General features: G+C 48.7%; 1 protein-coding gene across 1 annotated transcript; it reads left to right on the top strand.

Annotated features, from left to right (window-relative positions):
- The first annotated feature begins 1,392 nt into the window (after nucleotides 1-1,392).
- Nucleotides 1,393-19,214, top strand: LOC149334866 (ABC transporter G family member 23-like). The gene is made up of 9 exons (XM_089553683.1): nucleotides 1,393-2,289; nucleotides 2,984-3,391; nucleotides 4,665-4,842; nucleotides 5,487-5,590; nucleotides 6,656-6,726; nucleotides 9,732-9,820; nucleotides 10,892-11,068; nucleotides 16,235-16,321; nucleotides 19,009-19,214. The coding sequence occupies exons 1-9, from the start codon at nucleotides 1,393-1,395 to the stop codon at nucleotides 19,212-19,214; spliced, it is 2,217 nt and encodes a 738-aa protein (XP_089409809.1).
- The last annotated feature ends 930 nt before the right edge of the window (nucleotides 19,215-20,144 follow it).

The following is a 20,144-nucleotide window of genomic DNA, read 5'->3' as shown; positions in this document are numbered from 1 at the left end:
ACAATGACCTCACTAACGTTGCAAGGGACCTTTTGTAATCGCTAGAAATTCCGCAGCGAATATAGGCGTATATAACAGCGACCCGGAAGGAATAACTCCAATCAAGAGCATTGGAAATCAATGCCAATAGCTGCTTTTTACTTCTGCTGAGAGGTATCTGTAAAAACTGCAGTATGTGTTGGAAATTTGTCCACATACTCCTCTATAAGCCCTTTTAAGACAATTGCAGGTAAGTACTTTCCATTTCTTAGGAAGGTGTTTTCAAAGTGAATAGAAACATCGGTCTGTAGGTTGTGAACCTTCACTACAGAACTTATTATGAGTGATATTTTTGATAGCAGAGAATTTGTGGACGCAATCAGAGAGAGCTTATGCCTAGGCCAAATAATACCGCAGAATAGAGTTGGGGATGTCGCAAATATGGGACAAAGGCTTTAGGGGAAGTTCGCACAGTGAGAAGCTGAAACCGTGAGTTTAAATCGAGTATTCGCACCTCCAAAAGCAGCACAGCATTGGCCGCAGTTTTTGGTAGTCCGAGGCAAAGACAAAGAGCACGTCTCTCCAAAAGAATCAAAGGTTGAAGCTTGTACCTGGCACAACCAGACAAAAAAACGCAATCAAATTCAAGCAGTGGCCTTACAAAAGGTTTATAAAGAAAGAGCAAAGCGTCACGGAGCATGGCAAATTTTGTGTGGCTGATTCTCACCAACTTGCCAAGAGTGCGCTCATCTTTAAGCACATTTCTTTAGAAGTATTGCTCGACTCCCGATATCACTGCGATTATTGTCTTCTTCCACATTGTCTATCTAGTGTGGCTCTGCCCACGTTTTGCCCGAGAGAGGAACAAACACAAACCATTAATGACCGGATTCACCAAACAAAGGACAAATACGTTACAACGGACAGCCTATGGAGCTCTGGAACAGCAAGCAGGTCATGCGTACATCGTGGCACGGTTTATAAATGTATAAAGCTTTGTAAGTCATGTTACGCTGGCTTTGAGATCTGAAACTGCGCAAAGTCTGAACGAAATGGAGTCACGCAGTTGAATCCCGGCTAACTGGTAAAAAAAAAAACAAATCTCTGCGAAATGCCGAAATATATTTGCTATTTATATATAAACTGATATGCGCCTCGCACAGTGTTTGTTAACGCACGAACGAAAGTCATGGAAAGCAGAAGAAAGCGCCCGCACGCGCACTCCTCTCGCGATCGGAGAAGCACGCTCTGCACGAGAAGGACGCTCTGCTCGAACGAGACAACAACGCAGTGCGCCGCCCTCCGCCTGCTCTTCGGAGAAACGGGTCTCTTGCTCTGCCTGCGATCCCAAAGGCGGAACACAGGACGCAACCTTCGCTCACCTCTGAGTCAAGTGCCATCCGTCGAGGCGTCATGGACGATCAGCATCCCGCCGAGTCCGCGGCCCAACTCCCGCCAGCATCAACGGCAGAGGAAGCGACGCCAAACGCAGAGCATCAGGAGGGAAAAGCGGCGCCAGACGAGGTAGCCCCCGAAGCCGCCCCCGAAAGCGTCGGAGATGGGCAGCCCGAAGACGCCAAGCAGCAGCGCCCCAAGCGCGGGACGCCAGCCGTATCCATCACGGGCCTGGAACTGTGGTACGGCAGCGGTGCTGACCGGGTCGACATATTCCGGGGCGTCGACATGACGGTGCCCAGGGGCGCCATCTACGCGCTCCTCGGATCCTCGGGCTGCGGCAAGACCACCCTCCTGCGTTGCATCATGGGTCGCAAGCGGTTCCAGCAAGGAAACATCCGCGTCTTCGGCCACGAGCCCGGCGCGCCGGGCTCCAAGATACCCGGGGCCAACGTGGGCTACATGCCGCAGGAGGTGGCCCTCTTCAACGCCTTCACCATCGAGGAGACGATGGCCTTTTTCGCTAAGATCTACGACCTGTCGCCGGAAGTAGCCAAGGAGCGCACGGAGTTCCTGACCAGCTTCCTGGAACTGCCCGACAGCAAGCGGCCCGTGTCCTTTCTGAGCGGGGGTCAGAAGCGACGCGTCTCACTGGCGGTCTCGCTCATACACAACCCTCCGCTGCTCATCCTGGACGAGCCAACCGTGGGCATCGATCCCGTGCTGCGCATGTCCATCTGGGAGCACATGGTGGCCCTGGCTGAGAAGGAGCGCATGTCGATCATCATCACGACCCACTACATCGACGAGGCGCGCCTGGCGTCCGCCGTCGCCTTCCTGCGGCACGGAAAGATCCTGGCAGAGGAGTCTCCCGCGGAGCTGATGCGGCGCCACAATACGGACAACTTGGAAGAGGTGCGATGATTCATAGCTGCAGCTCCGTTTAAATGCGGTTGATGCTCACTGGCACGTACAGGGTCGCCCACTCCCAGCTTGAACACGCGAAAGGTGTGGCTGCGCTGGTCGGATGGCCACGCATCGAAGCAAAGTGGCGCAGCCGTAGAGGGACCCAGAGCTGATGCTTCTCGTTATCTGCCACTTCGCTTTGATGCCCACTCTGATAAGCGCCGTTAAGACGTTCCAGCTAGAAGTGTATGACTCTGTACATTGCGACCGAAAGGGAATAAATTTTTGCAAGGCGAGGCCCAGGTCTACTTTGCAGAGTCCCATCCACACTCTGTCCTCACAAGCGCCACACAGCCGCATGCTGTGCATTGCTTATAAGCAAAGTTTCTGGATGCTGCTTGGCCATACGTACGAGCCTTTTACTCTCCCTGACTGTACCAGCGGGCACCGGCTGTTTCCATTTCTGGACAGCAGCCCGTCATTTGAAGCATAGAACAGCCTTCAACGCCAGCAGCGTAAATCACAATAAAAGCTCCGAGGCACAGGTCAGCACCGGTAGCTCTCACTGGCCTTACGCAGCTTCACCTCTAACCGTCTCGCAAAGACTGGTGTCAAACCGCCTGTTTACGAATGCACATTGTATACCCCTGGGAGTAGCCGTTCGCAGTAAAGCAGCACCTGCCGCGCTGGTTTCTCGGCGCAGGTGTTCCTCAACCTGGCCACAGGAAGTGAGCCGCAGAAGGTCGAAGGGCCCGGCCAGGAGATCGCGTCGCCCGAGGAATTCGGGCACACTTCGCTCAGCTTCATGGCGTCCGTGGCTCGCGTCCGCAGTTCCCGCGGCCTCGAGCGCAGGGACTTCAACCGGTCGAAGGCGCGCGTCGGGGCCATCTTCTACAAGAACGTGGTGAAGCTGAGGCGAAGCGTGGGGCTGCTTCTCTACAGCTTCCTGCTGCCTTCGATCGAGGTGAGCATCTTCTGCACCATCGTGGGGAACACGCCCTTCGACCTGCGCCTCGCGGTGGTCAACGAGGAGCCGGCGCCGACCACGTCAGGCACCCGTACGTTCAGCGCGACCTTCCTGGGAAACATCGACAGCGGCATCATGCGTCAGGTATGCCCAACTTCACTGCCACTTCTCGTACCGGACTAGCGTAGCAACGACCAAGAAAGAGGATATATATAGCGATACACGGTGTCGTTCTGGGCTTTCAATCGCGTTGTTAATGCTACGCCAGCCGCTATCGCGGCTCGGTGGTTATGGCGTTTGGTTGATCGATGGTTTGAACATTACCACTTGGTAGGAATTGTCTTGAAGGGAGCGAAAATGCAGGAGCGCTCATTCTATAAGAAACATGGTGGCCGATATTTAGACGCCAGTGTACTATAGTCGGATACAACTTAAGAAGGCAGCGGCTTTTCCCCGTCACAGGATCCTCTTCCAGCCAATGGCGTTGGCCGATTCTCATTGTCCTGCTAGGGTGACATTGCAGGGAGTGGCAGATGAAAGGGGATAGTCCTCTCCGTCCATAGTCCGGGATAGACCCCTCTCTCCATTGTGGCACCACTTTCTGCATTGTCACGCTAGCGAGGTCATGAAAATCGGCCGACGCCATTGGCTGGAGGGTGGTTCTTTGACGGGGAAAAGCCGCTGCCTTCTTAAGTTGTATTCGACAATAGAAGTGACATTACCGTGTGTAGCGGTCCTTCGGAGAAAGTTGACTAAGACGCCTGCTTTCAGTTCTTGATAATGAAATACTGTCTTACATTTTGTTCCTGTCCATTTATCATTCAGTTTGGCAACCTGCCACAAAAATGAATATACTATAGTCAGATACAACTCAAGAACGAAAGGAATTTTCTCCATCAAAGGATCCCTTTCCAGCAAGTGGCGTCGGCCAATTCTGATGACCCTGCCATAGCCTGACAATGGATGGAGTGGCAGATGAAAGGGGATAATCCTCTCCATCATTAGTCGGGGATAGCAGGGTGCCTCGATGCCGGCACCATCGACGCGTTACACCGAGGCACCCTAGGGGACAGTACCCTCCCTGCATTGTCGGACCTGCTCCCTGCATTGTCATACTAGCAGGATCATGAGAATTGGCCAACGCCATTGGCTGGAAGGGGATCCTTCGACGGGGAAAAGCCGCTTCGTTCTGAGTTGTATCCGACGAAATTATGTTAATTTAGAATTATTTTTCAAACCCACATGATGACGCAAAAGTGGATTAATTTCCGACGGTATATCGTAAACCTACCCTTAACGTCCACTCTACAGAGTTACAATGCATAGCTACCCTTCTGTGCTAAAATCAGTAGAACACGACTGCCCGTGTTGCTGGCTGCAAATTTACTTTGGGATGAATGCACTTTGGCGGTTGCAGGTGTCATTTGACCACTTAGACGCCGCCTTGGACTCAGTGAGGAAAGGCGAAACCTATGGTGTCATCCACATGAGACACAACATCACCCAAAGCCTGACGGCTCGGTACAGGCCAACCACCCGGCTCACCAAGGAGCTCATAGACTACGCCTCTATCCACACCTACCTGGATATGTCCAGTAAGACGAGTCCTCTTCTCCGTGGTTCCCGACACACGTTCAGGCCTTCAGTGTCAGAATTTGTGTCTTCTGGGGCCTAGTATTGAGACAGGCAGCGCCACGCACAGCGCGAACTTCGCTACGACACAATATACGTCACGGGTACCTCTATTTCGGCGGTGCTCATTGAGTCGGTCGTTTTTGTAGTACGTTCACTACCGACACGTCAACCGCAGTCCAGTATGAGGTTATACGTCATATACCTACATTGGTTCTGCTGGTTGCAAAATTTTTGCTGCAGTCGAAGAGTGAGGGCTACTTCAAGAGCGTGATTATTGGCACCACAAGATGAAGCTTGCACACACAGCTGCTTATCATGCAGTGTGTGTGTGTGTGTGTGTGTGTGTGTGTGTGTGTGTGTGTGTGTGTGTGTGTGTGTGTGTGTGTGTGTGTGTGTGTGTGTGTGTGTGTGTGTGTGTGTGTGTGTGTGTGCGTGTGCGTGTGCGTGTGTGTGTGTGTGTGTGAGAGAGAGAGATTGATGACAGGCTGGACAGCTGACTGCTCTGTTTCAGAAATTAGTTGTTATATTTTCTAGCTTTTCCAGCTCAGCCAAAAGCATCTACTTTTTTCAGCTTTATCAGGCAGTATGGCACTTTCTTTTTTAGACCAGCAAGTTTTCATGACCATCGAGGCGTACCTCCAGCTTTCCCTGGACGCCACGCTGCCGGGCTTCCTCCCCAACAAATTCGCCGCCAGCAATGTCCTTGTGGTAAGCGCACACGTTTAGACTAAGCTAACGCAGGACTAGGTCGGCTAGCAGAGAGTCAAGCCTGTTTCACATGCAAGCGAGAACGCTAGCGAATCCTGCCGCCGCGGCGCGAAAACCTACTTCCGAGTCGTCGCGGCGGTGCGCAGCGAGGCCCCAAGAAGTTGGAATTCCATTTTCGCTGCGACGCGCTCGTTTTCTTGCATGTGAACCAGCCTTCGCGACCCGTGATCCGCTTCGGCTGGGCACCACTGCATACGTGCTGATTGGCGCCGACGCGGCAGGCGCGCACGCAGTTGACTATACTCCGTTTCATACATAGAAGGCAACGCTGCGGAGGTTGCTGAAGTCGTGCGTCCGCAAACCATATTACTCCGCCACGTATCACTCGCTCTTCTCGAAACTCCGATCATTGTTTGTACGAATACAAAGAGCGGTATAAAACGATTTAGTAGCATTGAAAATGATGGTCGAAGCTGTGAGGCGCTCAATGTTGGGCTCTCTGGCCATAATTTTCACGGAGTGCGAACTACATTTTGGGCGTGGATTTAGTAGGGGCGATTCGCCCTACCAACCGCGTATCATACCGCCACGTGTACTTTTTGCTTCTCGAAATCTCGTCGAATCGCAGGACGAAAATGTTGCAAGAGGTAAAAAGAAGTCCAGGAGGTGCCAGTCACGGCACTTAAGATTTGTCGCTACGAAATATGTTTGTGTTCGCTTTGGTTGTATGGTGCACTACTTTTTGCGTGCGGACGTAGCCTGCGCGAACAGGCGCGCGCTAGCTTTGGCAGCGTTGCCTGTTATGTATGAAACGCAGTTGACTAGGGTGCCTTGATGTCCCTGGCCGTTGATGCACCCTACAGTTGACTAGAGTTCCCTGTGGGAGCATATACAGGAACACTGCAGTTGACGGGCACGTCCCCCAGGGCGTTCTGCGCATGCGCAGTGGCGCCTCACGGAAGCGGATCACGGATCGCGCTATGCTATAACTGCATTGCAAGCTGAAGTTGCTCAGTATGTGGCGCCTTGATTTCGCTTCATGCTTGTCTTTCCCGACACTGGCAGTTCGAGGAACCGGTAATTGGCAGCAAGACCGCAACCTTCAGCGAATTCGTAGCCCCTGGCATGATCCTTACGTGAGTGCTTAGATTTGTTCATCACCTCTTGCTTAGACTGCACATAAAGCGCGTGGCAGGACCACGTGACCTTTAAAATACTATGGCATACCACCAAGCATTTGTGCGCACGCACTTAACGATGGACGACCAAGTCGCCCAAAAACGTGTTATGTTGACCATGCCATGTATAGGCGGCCCTCAGCACTTGTTCCCGCTAATATAGAACTCGTACCCATGTCAAGCACAGGACTAGAAGCGTACCCAAAGACGAAACGAAACTGTCGTCTAGGTACAACAGCAAGGTGGGCGGCAAAGTAGGAGCACAGGGAAAGCATTTTGGCGATTGCCGGACATTACTACACTCATAGAAAAAAAGTAGTAACTTTTGCGGTATGAACTGCTTGTTACATATGTTACTACCCTGTTAATAACTGCAGTTAATAACGGGAAGGTTGCTAACAGTTACTAACCCACTGAGTTAGTAACGGTTACTGCCTGCAGTTAGTAACGGGAAGCTAGTAGTATTTACTAAGAAAATGAATAGAAACCCGCATATGTTGCTAGATTCATCGTACGGTGTGCTGGCGTGGCTTGTCCAATTTATGCGTGCTCGAAAAATTACAAAACTTCGCAGTCCACTTGACTAATTCCGGAATCCAGACAGAGCTATCAGAGCGTTCTGGCCGTAAATCACACGCTTAGGTTTAAGCTTATCGCGCATTACATGTAGAAATTATGCCAGGTGATGGCATCAACAACCTTACCGTGCGCGCACAAAGGTTCAGAATGCAGGAAAAGCACAAATCGGAAAGAGTCACACTCGCCCACTGCGCGTGCACATGTAGGGAAATCTTTCTCAGTCTCATATACTCCGTAAGTCAGTCTCATTTACGGGCTAGTGGCTCTTACCGGTCGAGCTAAGTTACCAGCGTTAATTATGAAGTTGAGATTGTAGAAACAGCTTAGTCTGCCTAACCATATGCCCCTGCAGAAATGTTCAATTACAAAACCAATTTATTAGCACGACAATCTGTGTCATTTACGTTCTTTGACTTTATTTTAAGGTTAAACAAACAGTTACTAACTAGGTAGTAACTATAGCGACCATAGTTAGTAAAAAGGTAGCAAGGGCTACTTTTACTAACTATACCTTGCAGAGGGTAGTAAATAGCTCATAAAAAGTAACAAAACGAAGTCAGAGTTAGTAACTGCTGCACTTACTACCTTTTTACTCATTTTTTTTTAAGAGCGTAGGATATGTTACGTGGCTGCCAGCCGGAAGACTAAAGGCAGCGTAAAATGATGTGGACGAATATTTAATGACCGATGGGCCTAACGCCTGCGCACCACCTCGCATCATTGTCCCCGTCGTCTCGTCCTGCAGCAGTATACGGCAGTTAAACCGTCGCCTAACTCAAGCCAGGAAGGAGCCTTCCTAGCGCGAGCGACATTTCGCTATAACTGCTGACGAGGAATACACGATGAACCAAGCTCCCTCCCTCGAGTCAGGCGTACCCGACAGACAGAGGTTTACTGTGTTAAGGTTCAAAAGGTCGATTTTCTTCATCTTTAAGCGCAGGCAACAGAAGTTGCAGCGTAGCAAGCGCGAAACACAGCGGAGCGACAGAGCGATGCTTTTGGCCACCGCGAGTACCGTATTTTCCGGTATATAAGACGCGGCTTTTTTTCAAAAAACTTTCTGGTGCGTCCTATACAAGGGTGCGTCTTATATGCGACTTTTTCTGTTTTTTTTTTTTTGCGAGTTCAGATATTACTCAGGTCCATGTTCAAGGTTTTTCACCGAAAAAAACATCACTACCAATGACGCGGTTTTAACACGGTTAATACTTCAATACGGGGACCACCGTGAGCAACTTTATTATTAAAGGGTGGGGATTACGACTTCCGGAATCATAAACCCGCGACCGTTTCGCAGGCCCCAAGCAAAAGTAATGTGAAATGCCAAAAAATGGCGACAATCGCGTTTCTCGCCATTGTCAAGACAAGCCGGCGTTTCTTTCAGTCACCCTTTGCAACTTTGTTTGCTCCGTGTACGTAGTGCGAAGCAAATGTTTCAGCTGGGTCGCCTCCAGATGGGCGTGCTTTTTGATAGCACATCTTAAGATCAAGATCTTCGAAGGTTTTAAGTTAATATAAAATGTTCTTATGGACATAAGGAGAGTTCCTTCGTTCTTTTTTTCTTTTTCTGCTAAAACGTGGGCGGGTATGGCGTGAGTGTTGACTTTTTCGATCACTTAGGGGTGCTTAAGAACTTCTCACAGATAAGGTGCATTTTGCAATGGTCGCACAAGCATGTTTAATTAAGCCTCACTAGCCTAACTGGGTAAATTGGAATGCGTCTTATACACGGGTGCGTCTTATATACTAACTTTTTCAATGACAGCCTGCATATATGGGTGGTGCGTCTTATACAAGGGTGCGTCTTATACAGCGGAAAATACGGTATATTACATACGCGTAGGCTTTTTACGTCAGAGCGCAGTTTGCATTGCCCTTCTGCAGTCCCTCTGAGCTGTCCGCTCGGTGCGAAGGTCTTTAGACGTCCTATCCGCATGTCCTCGTTTCAAGAGCACATTTTGGCCGGCTAATTGGTGCATGATTTTAAGGGAGTTTAAAATTAAACAGTGACGAGGCATGACCATACACAGGCGCCTGTGTAGCCACATCTCGTCCTTGCTTTTTCTAAGCGCAGTTTCCCTTACTTAAATACCACAATCATCATCATCATCATCATCAACAGCCAGGTTAGCTCTTCTCCCACTGACCCGTCTAGACCTCATCCAACCGCGACTACCGCTGATCCCAGCAAATTTTCCAGCCTCACTGTACCGTGTTGGGGCTGCGTTCTCCCCGTCCCCTGGAATCCGCCCAGTTACCTCACCGGGCATCTCCACCTCATTACACGCTATCTCCCTCTTAACGTCAGCCTCCCAAGGAGAGGCACAATGCGCGCCCATCTTGATCCACTGCGCGCATTTCAGCCGCCTGTTCTCACCCCTCAGGATCACCTACTTCATGGCGGTGACTGCCTGCCTCAACACACTCCTGGAAGAGAAGACCGACGGCCTCCTGGAAAGGTGCATCGTCGCCGGTAAATGTCCTCTCTGTTACGCTGCCTTCCCTGCAGGCAGAGTGCAGATGTGACAGGGGCACATCTGTGGGATTCGTCCCAATGTAGTGAGACGCACGGCTGTGGCGGCAGGGGTGTATGGCTGCGCTGCGGAGCTCGATGCAAAGTCAGTCCAACTCTTCCACACTATAGCTACAGCTGCATGCGTCCTGACACGAACACAGGGAAAGCTCGGGCCTCTCCATCCGTCGAGAAGGGATTATGGTTGCTATACGCTGGTGCGATTTCGAGCAACTGGTGGAATGCGTGTAGAAGCCTAATTTTTTCCCAGATATCTCGTGAAACTGCAGAGTTAACCAGGGGGTAATTGCTAGCTAGTGAGGGTTAGATCTTTAGAACAGGGTAATATTAGTACTCATCTTATAGAAATTCCCCACATTTCAGCCTATTCCCCAAATCATATCGAACCAACATGGTTAGCACTTTGATTTTATCATTTATTCGGCCTCGTCTTGCCATCCGCTTCTGCTCTGGTTAGCCAACTTGGCCGAAAAACTTGTCCAGACAGGCGCTGGTCCCAGTATCCAATCCCGGAATATATTAACTGCGAGGAAGCGGTTGAAGCTTTGTAGCTTTTTTTCTGAAAGCCATATGATTGCGCTTAGGTCGATGCTAATGAGTAATTGCTTCCTTGACTGAAAATTCTAGCGCCCATGTGAGCATATATAGACAGTTGCAAAAAGCGTCGCATATGCAAAGGCTATTTGTGAAGCGGACGTCCCGCCACTGGCGCTGACAGCCCTTACAAAAAAAGTTTTAGATAGTCTATAGAGTGTCTATAGACTTCTGTTTGTAAAGTCTATAGACTTTCTATAGACAAAACTTTATAGGCAATATAAAAGCCATAGACAGTCTATAGACAATCTATAGATTTATGGCCACACACTTTAAGTAGACTTCTGTCTATAGACAGTCTATAGACTATGACTAGACAAAAAGCAATATCTATAGGAAGTCAATAGAGTCAATAAGAAGTATATAGACTGTCTACAGACCATTTTTATAAGGGAGTTGCGTCGTCGTCCCGTGCAGGCGTTCGCTCCTTCGAGGTGGTGCTGGCCCACGCCGCCTCACAGATCTTCATCATCGTGGCGCAGGACCTGCTGCTGCTCTTCGTGGGCTTCGTCATCTTCCAGCTGCCCACCAGGGGCCCCATCTACGTCGTCGTCGTGCTCACGCTGCTCCAGGGCACCTGCGGCATGATGCTCGGTGGGGAATGTATACGCGTGTGCCATTTCCACCACTGGGGGTTCCTTAACGTTCAATGAAAGATCGCTTTATCATTTTGCCCCATTGAAGTAGGGCCGTCGTGGCTACCGCAGATCAGCCATTGGCAGTATCGAAAATGCATGTGTCCTCGATCGGTATTAGTACCGCTTGCCAAAACTGGTTTGATTTAGTTTATTAGGGTTTAACGTCCCAAAGCGACTCAGGCTATGAGGGACTCCGTAGTGAAGGACTTCGGAAATTTCGACCACCTGGGGTACTTTAACGTGCACTGACATCGCACAGTACAAGGGCCTCTAGCATTTCGCCTCCATCGAAATTCAGCCGCCGTGGCCGAGAACCCGCGTCTTTCGGGCCAGCAGCCGAGTGCCATAACCACTGAGCCACCGCGGCGTGGTACTTGCCTAAACTGAAAGTATCGGTATCGAAAATACATTTTTTAGTGTACCCTGTTTTAGCGATACTGCTGTGAGTCAGACTTTGGGCTGGCGACGCTCGCTCGGGGTTAGTAGTCTATTACAACGAGACGATGCCAATTTCGTTGCCCCGGTTAGCGTATACTTCATTCCTATGCGTTCGTTGTTAGGCAGCAAGGCAACGTATATGTAGCGCTTCTGCAAATCAGCCGAGAGAAGGGACGAGGAGACAGGCTCATCGTTGTGGTAGAAAAAACAACAAACAGCTCGCCTGTGCACCTGATGGCTACACAGATGCAGAGAAACTGATGCAAACGCGCACATTATAAAATACACTAAGCTGCAAACGCTGCTCACCAAGACGGTGTTCACGAGGACACGTATGCGGGGCTAGCCAGTACCCTGCCTGAGCCGATTTGTAACACTTCCTGAGTACTATTTCAGACGGAGGTTCGACCATCTTTTGGAGATAGACTCTGATGCAAAGGAAGCAACGGTTGGGCTGTTCTTCGCTCTTATTTCAAGTTGCAGTGGCTGCCAACAAAAACGGAAGATTTCCGCCGTCATGCTCAGGGGTTCACAGAATGTTTTGTTGACTTTGTTAACGCGACAAAGGTCACGCGCCTCTTCCACACGCGAGTCAATGAGATCATCAATACCGGCATCCTCGAATGCATCTTTTTGTTTGGAGAAGAACGCGCTACAAGCAGTAGCTCTCAAGAGGCGGTGTTGAAACTTGATTAACTTGATTTGGATGTTCAAACAGTGAACAAGAAACTCACAGCTATCATTACGGAGTGCGCAGTAGAGTAGGCGGTAGGATGGTTCTACAGGATACCGGCAAGCTATCTCAGGAGACGAAAGATCTGATATAGAAATGCCAAAGCATCAAAGCGTCCAACCCTAAAGACAGAAAAGAACTGCTAGTGTTATCAAAGTTAGTAAATAAGCGCAAGGTATCCGACATAAGGAAGTGTAATATGGAGAGAATAGAGCATGCTCCAAAGAACGGACGTAGACTAAAAGCGGTGAAGATGAAACTAGACATATAGTAAAAACCAGATGTATGCGTAAGAGGCAAAGAACGCGATGTGATTAGCAGTATGGATAAGATAGTTAAAGTAGCCGAAGAGTTCTACACAAATTTATACAGTAGTCAATGTAATCAGAACGTTAATGAGAGAGGCAGTACTGCACAGCAATGGGACATGCCGCCAGTAACGAAAAAGGAAGAATTCTTTAGGAGCAATGCAAAGGGGAAAAGCAGCTGGTGAGGATCAGGTAACAGCAGATCTGTTGAAGGACTGAGGGGAGATGTGCGGAAAAACTACCCACCCTATATATGCAATGCCTAGTGGCCTCGAGCGTACCAGAAGTTTGAAAGAAAGCTAACATCATCTTAATCCAAAAAAAGGAGACTTCAACGATTTGAAAAATCAGACTAATCAGCTTACTGTCCATTGCCGATACTTTTACTAAGGAATCAACATAGAATCAGGCCAACCATAGACTTAAGCAACCAAATGATCAGGCGGGCTTTTGTAAAGGATACTCTAACAATAGCCATATTCACACTGTCAATCAGGTGATAGAGAAATGCGGAGAATATAACCAACCCCTATATATAGCCTTCATTGATTACGAAAAAGCATTTGACTCAGTGGGAAACTCAGCAGTCATGAGGAATTGCGGAATCGGAGTGTAGAAAAGTCTGATGCGAAAATACTGGAAGATGTCTTAGCAACTGCAAGCTACCATAGTCCCCCGTAAAGTTAGCAGTAAAATTCCAATAAGGACGGATGTCAGGCAGGGGGAGACGATCTCGCCAATGCTATTCATTGCCTGTTTACAGGAGGTATTCCGAGGCCTGGATTGGGAACAGCTGGAGATAAGAGTTAATGGAGAATATCAAAGCAGTCAGCGATTCGCTGATGACATTGTCTTACTAAGTAAAGCATGATCAATGTGTTAGACAGGCAGAGCAGAACGGTTTGTCTAAAAATTAACATGCAGAAAACCAGAGTAATGTTCAACAGTCTCGTAAGGGAAAAACAGTTCACAGTTGGTAATGAGGTGCTGGAAGTGGTAAGGAAATACGTCTACAATAAACTTCATTTGTGCGCTGCTCATGGGAACGAACAATACTGGACGCAAATATGTCTACTTAGGGGAGGCAGTGACCGCTGATCCATATGGTATAGAGGGAAATAACTAGAATAAGAATGGGGTGGAGCGCATATGGCAGGTTCCCTCAGATCATGAATGTCAGTTTACCATTATCCCTCAAGAGAAAAGCATACAACAGCTGTATTTTACAGGAACTCATCTATGGGGCAGAAACGTGGAGGCCAACCAAAAGGGTTCAGCTTAAGTTAAGGACAGTGCAGAGAGCTATGGAAAGAAAAATAATAGGTGTAACGTTAAGAGACCGTAAGCGGGCAGAATAGGTGAAGGAACAAACAAATGCGGGTTAATGACATCCTAGTAGTAATCAAGAGGAAGAAATGGGCTTGGTCAGGGCATGTAATGCGAAGGCAAGATAACCGCTGGCCTTTAAGGATAATGGCGTGGATTAAAAGAGAGAGAAAGCGTAGCAGGGGGCGGTGGAAAGTTAGGTGGGCTAAGGAGATCCAGAACTCCGCGGGGATACGGCGGCCGCTGCTGGCAAAGGACTGTGTTAATTGGGGAGATTTGGGAGAGGCCTTTGCATTGCAGCGGGCGTAGTGAGGTTGATGATAGGACCCTTGAGTCGATATGCCGACGCTTCGGTTATCCGATGATAAAAGGCACCATCAAATACAACACGCCAATTTCATTTCTGCCTCGAAGCTTTTTGCACTGCTTCGCTTACGGCACGGCCACATGGCGCTGCTCTTTCCTAGCGGTGGTATAAGCAAATGCTGTTAAGACCTTTAAGTGAAGGTAGCGTCTAATTAGGAGAAATTATATAGTTATATTAAACAAAACATATCTGGCTATAGCCAGATATGTTTTACCTTATACAACTTCCAGCCCTTTTATTTTTTGCTGTTTTCTTTCTAGTTTCTAACGCATACTGTTAAACTTCGAGCGCCTCCTTAACATAGTGTTGGGGAAATGACTATTCGGCTTTCCCAAATGCATGTAGCTTGCACCATTTAGCGCAGGGAAAAGGCAGAGGGAACCAGGTGCGGTAACAAACTAAATGTACGAGAAAAAAAAGTCAAGTTTCTTCGCATAGGTAATGAAGTGCTCACAGGCCGGTTCACATGAAGAACATGAACTTAAGAAGATATTGCTAGGCTGCTAACGGAAACGACCGTTTAAACATCATCATGACTTCGTGCCGCCGCGGTGGCTCAGTGGCTATGGGGCTCAGCTACTGACCCGAAGGACGCGGGTTTGATCCCGGCCGCGGCGGTCGAATTTCGATGGAGGCGAAATTCGAGGCCCGTGTTCTGTGCGATGGCAGTGCACGTTAAAGAACCCCAGGTGGTTGCAATTTTCGGTTCCCTTCACTATACGGCGTCCCTCATAGCCTGAGTAGCTTTGGGACGTTAAACCCCCACAAACCAAACCAAACTAGTCACCATGACTTCACTCCCATGCAAAAGTTCCGTGCTACAATCCGTGCGGTCACGTTTGTTTAAGCCCATTCACAATCAATGCGCTATATCAGATAGAATAAAAACTGCAGCAACCAACAATATTTTAAAACTAGGTGTACATCATATTATCACCTTCATTAACATTGGCGATTCAGTGACGTATCGAAGTACCGACGGTACAGTATCGAGTATCAGTATAGGAAATCAATTTTGGTTCTGCATCTTGTGTCGGTATCGGAAATAAAATTTTGGGGATATCGATATCGAAGACACTTTTCTGAAATGTCCTACCCAACCCTACCGTAGACTGCACTTCGAGCCCGCGAAATCATGGTCAGGAGCCGAACACCGTACAGATTATTTTTGAGTATCTTTTCCTTTTCTTCTGAACATTCCTTACTCTGCTGACAATGCATATTCTCCCCTGTTGTCGCATGCATCCGATTTTGCACCCCCTCTACTATAAAATGCTGCATTTTAGACCCTAATACACGGTTTTTTTATTTCGAATGTCTAAAGCACTCTTTGAGCCTTATTGTATAACGGATGAAATGATAAAAAACACTGGCTTTACCCGTATGCACAATCTTATAGCATACTCGTCATTACACTTGATTATACGGTTCATCTAAGGATCAAAACAGAACTGCGCGAAGACAACGGGACAAAAGAAGGCACGAATACACACACACACAGCGCAGACTCAGCGAACATGTCCCCAGGATGGGCCCAGGGCGATTTCGGGCGGCACAATCTTGCGCTTCAGGCAGCAGCCCAAGACTGTTGACTGGCACGTTGTCAGTGCGATGAGGTTAACATAGGTGGTTGCCGCTTGTCCCCTGAAGTTAAAGATGCCGCCCGAAATCCAGAGGCTCTTCGGAGCCCTGGGACATTCCTGTGGACATGTACGCCGAGTCTGCGCTTTAGTGTGTGTGTATTCGTGCCTTCTTTTGTCCCGCCGTCTTCGCGCAGTTCTGTTTTGCTCTAACCATGAACCTACTAGCCCAACATCATGACATACTTCATCTAAAGATAGCCTGATTTTGATATCCTGCCGATTTCGTATGATAAGTGAGCTATATATTCCTTGGGCGACGTTCAAACCGCTGTTGGCACGCTCGGTCTCGTGCCCCGCGCATGCGCAGGGCTCCTTATCTCGTCCTTGTTCGATGACCCTGACGCGGCCACCATGGTCTCCGTCGGAGCCAACTACCCGGCCATGATGATCAGCGGTGCGTATCATGCATTTCAAGGAAACACTGGGGTCAGCGTATTGCGAGCATCCGCCGCACACTGCGTGCCCGGAATGTTCTGCTGCACCCCACTGTCCGTATTGAGCTTGAGTTCACCACTTCATTCTACGCACTACTCTTTCACCAACCTGCAACAGCCTGCAGGAGGTGTATAAGGTGCTACACCTAAGACTTTACACAATTCTTTAAAATAGGCTCTTTCAGTTAGAACAGCACTTTTTTCGGCATAGCACCGTTAGTGGTGTAGTACGCAAGAATGCAGCTAAGACCTGCTATCTACCCTTCCAAAAATTTTTAGACAGTCTATAGATGTCTACAGACTTCTGTCTATAAAGTCTATAGACTGTTTATAGACAAATCCTAGAGAACAGTCTATAGGCAATACAAATGACATACAGCTAAGACCTGCTATCTATAGCCCTTACAAAAAAAACTTTAGACTGTCTATAGAGTGTCTACTGACTTCTGTCTATAAAGTCTATAGACTGTCTATAGACAAATCCTAGAGAACAGTCTGTGGCAATACAAATGCCATAGATAGTCTATAGACAATCTATAGATTTATGGCCATACACTTTTAGTAGACATTCGTCTATAGACAGTCTATAGACTATGAATAGACAAAAAGCAATATCTATAGGAAGTCCATAGAGTCAATTAGAAGTCTACAGACTGTCCATAGACCATTTTTATAGGCCATTTTTATGTCTATAGACCATAGCAGGGTCCTTAACTAATATTGAATAGTTAACTTTTAACTATTACTCTTAGGCTCCTTAATTACTGAGAGGCGTGTAGCCCACCGTACTGATTATCCATATCAGTTTCTAGAATTTCTAAAACGCTGTTATCCTCGGCGCTGTAGTCTAACAAAGTTTGGCTATTTCGACGAGTTACGGGGACTGGGAAGGTTGCTTTGCCTGCAAGCTTTTCGAAAGCGCGTGTATTTTGCTGTGGCCCAACAAATTTTGGTTGGGCCACAGCACCGAACGAAACCACGTTTTCGTTATTTACAAAAACTGATACGGATAATGCTTACGGTGTGCTGCACGCCTCTCAGTAATTAAGGAGCCTAACAGTAATAATTAAAAAGTTAACTATTGAGTATTAGCTAACCAGCCTGCTAGTTAGCACCTCTTAGCTATTCTGATGTACTACACCACTGGCAATGCTAAGCCGAAGAAAGCGCTCTTGTAACTAAAAAAGACTATTTCTAAAAACTATGTAAATCTTAGGTGCAACACCTAGTGTAGTCGCTCTTGCAACCATTCAAGAAAACCTTGCTTTGTGCGTGTCGGTATGCGAGTAATTTGGTTAGCCGTGTTTGTTACGCCACTTCCTCCATCTATCATCGTATGCGCACATCCCGTATAACAAGTCGCTCGCAAGTGCGACACTGAAGCGTATGTAAGGACAACATATACTAATTCATGTCAATGCATTGAGCGTCCTTACAGTGTTTCTAGAGCGTCTAGTCGCACTGTCGAACAATGTGCCGTTAACACATTAAGTGCCCTGTTTCGCTCATTCCTTTCAAGCATAGAAAAAGGAAATGACAAAAAAACACATGGTTTAACTCGGTTAATCACGGAATATTATGCAGTAGCAATATCGACTTCTCTGCACATACTGCCACTGTGCTACGCATTCATTGATTCCCGCTGCCGCTGTCGTCTTGCCCGTTGCTGTTCCCGTCGTCTCACACTTCGAGACTCTTTGTTAGACAACCCGGACGGCCCTGGTTTAGCTTCCATGCTAGCCTGAGAAGCAGTGCCACGGCAGAACGTATTTCAAACACGCCTAGCTGCGAATTCGAAGCGAGATTCCCCTCTAACCCCATCGGCAGCTGCGGTGGAGCAGCCTATGACGTCACCTGTCGGGCAAGCGCTCTCTTATTGGCTGCGACGCCTGTGACGTCACGCGTGGCGCGCGCCTCTGATTGGCTCCTTCGTGCCGCAGCTTTGTTCCTCCTCCGCTCCGTCGGCGCTCGCAGACGGCTTCAGACATCGGTGTTTTGGGAGAAGGCGGGTAGCAGAGCGACTAAAAAGTCTTAAATAGAAACGGCATAATTTTTAGAAATCAACGAGCTTAAGACGATCGAATGTGCGAGACTTGCAGGTAAAGCATACGAAGTATTTTTGGGCTAGCCGATTAAAAACCGCCGATTAAAAACCGGACGCCCTTCAAGTTTCTCCGCAGCGCACAACGCCAAGGGGGGGGGGGGGGTGAATGATGACGTCATAGAAGGTATCGTTACATTTACAACGCACAAACGCCTGCTTCGAAGGCAAAAAACCAACGCCACTGAAGGCAAACCCTGCCGAGAGTTTGGCAGCGTCTAACTAGTCAGGGCAGGGTGTGGCTGACGACAGCGGTAATTTTAAATCATACCTTCCGTGACGTCACGCTGAATTTCTCTGCACTCCTCCAGTGCATTGAGGAGAAGCGCAAAATTCAATCGTCGATTACGTAACTATTTTAAATACTAGTGCAAAAACACTTGGCATGTTTCACGTACAGCTTATATAGATTTGGATCCTTGAATAACGCGAAATTCTGAAAAAAATTGCTGCAGTGGCCCTTTAAGTGGCATAAGTAACGATATTTTTTGGCCTACAAAGCCGACCAACTAGCATGTCGCTGAGAGACACCTGCGGGTCACGCAGGCATTCTGTGGCCCCTGGAAGGGATCCCGAACGCGGTCCGCACCGTGAGCTACGTGCTTCCCCTGACGCTTCCGGCGGACGCCTTCCGAAGCGTCATGTCCAAGGGATGGGGCCTCACACACGTGCACGTCCTCTTGGGCGTCCTAGTCAGCGTCACCTGGGCCAGCGTGTTCCTCGCCGGCACCATCCTGGCCTTCCGACAGTGACCAACAAGGCACTGTCTATTTGTCCTTTTTTACCATTTATGATCCTTTTTTTTTGCCAAAATACAGAAAAAGGATACAGGTATATGGCCTTTCGTCACCACGGTGTGGCTATTCTTGTTCGTCATGATTACGGCGAGCATGAAAGAGACTCGTTTTCGTCCATCAAAGCCACCTTGCTAGTTTTTGCAGCATCCAGGAACGCGCCCTTCCTGGCCGTCCGTTTGAAAGGCGAAAACCGTATTTCGAGCAGAGTCCCCCGTGTGAACAGCAGCATGTATCCGCTGTCAGCACACTGCAGGTCGTACTGGCTTATGATGAAGTGATACTGAGACCAATGTCCAGGGTTCGAAGCGCTGCGGCGGCTGCATTTCGATGCTTGGCAATACTTCGTTGCTCGTTAAACAACTCTAGGCCGTTAAAATCCTTCCAGAGTCGACCCCGTGCCGCTCTTCCCTCGGCTCACGTTATAGTAATTCTTACGCCCCTGTGTAACCACTGCGCTTAAAACATTGGCAATGCTTTTACCACAGTGTGCAGGCCGTGACACGGAGCAGCGTTGCCGGCATCAGCCAGCGACCGCTGTGTGGAGGACGTCGCTACTCCGTGCAGACCGTGCGAACTCACGCGAACTGGACGCCGGCGACCGAAGATGCAGCCAAGACTCTCAGCTGCTGCCCTGTGGTTTTCAGGGCTGAACTATAGGCAGCTGCTCAGTGCAGGCTCTTACTGTAGTGCCCATCTTCTCGTCGTGCGCCTATTCTCTTGCTTTCTCTTTCGTGCAAATAATAGTTTAGAAGGAGGGCCAGTTAAAGGCTTGTGTACACGTTTACGCTCGGGGCTTCTGCAGAGGTGTGATTCTTATTTAGGAGGTCGTTCGAGGGGATGGGGAGACTGAAAGTACCGAGGGGAAGCGCCGCCCGGTAGATGCCT

This window comes from Amblyomma mixtum, chromosome 7, assembly GCF_055824585.1.
Source record: "Amblyomma mixtum isolate Tamu chromosome 7, ASM5582458v1, whole genome shotgun sequence".
NCBI classification, from domain to species: Eukaryota; Metazoa; Arthropoda; class Arachnida; order Ixodida; family Ixodidae; genus Amblyomma; species Amblyomma mixtum.
Note: the sequence above shows the minus strand (reverse complement) of the source record. Positions and strands in the feature narration are given on the sequence as shown.

Coding starts and splice junctions, on each gene's coding strand:
- LOC149334866 (XM_089553683.1), top strand. CDS start 1,393: ATGGACGATCAGCATCCCGCCGAGTCCGCGGCCCAACTCCCGCCAGCA. Junction 3,392..4,664: donor ACAGCGGCATCATGCGTCAG/GTATGCCCAACT, acceptor TGGCGGTTGCAG/GTGTCATTTGACCACTTAGA. Junction 5,591..6,655: donor CCGCCAGCAATGTCCTTGTG/GTAAGCGCACAC, acceptor CGACACTGGCAG/TTCGAGGAACCGGTAATTGG.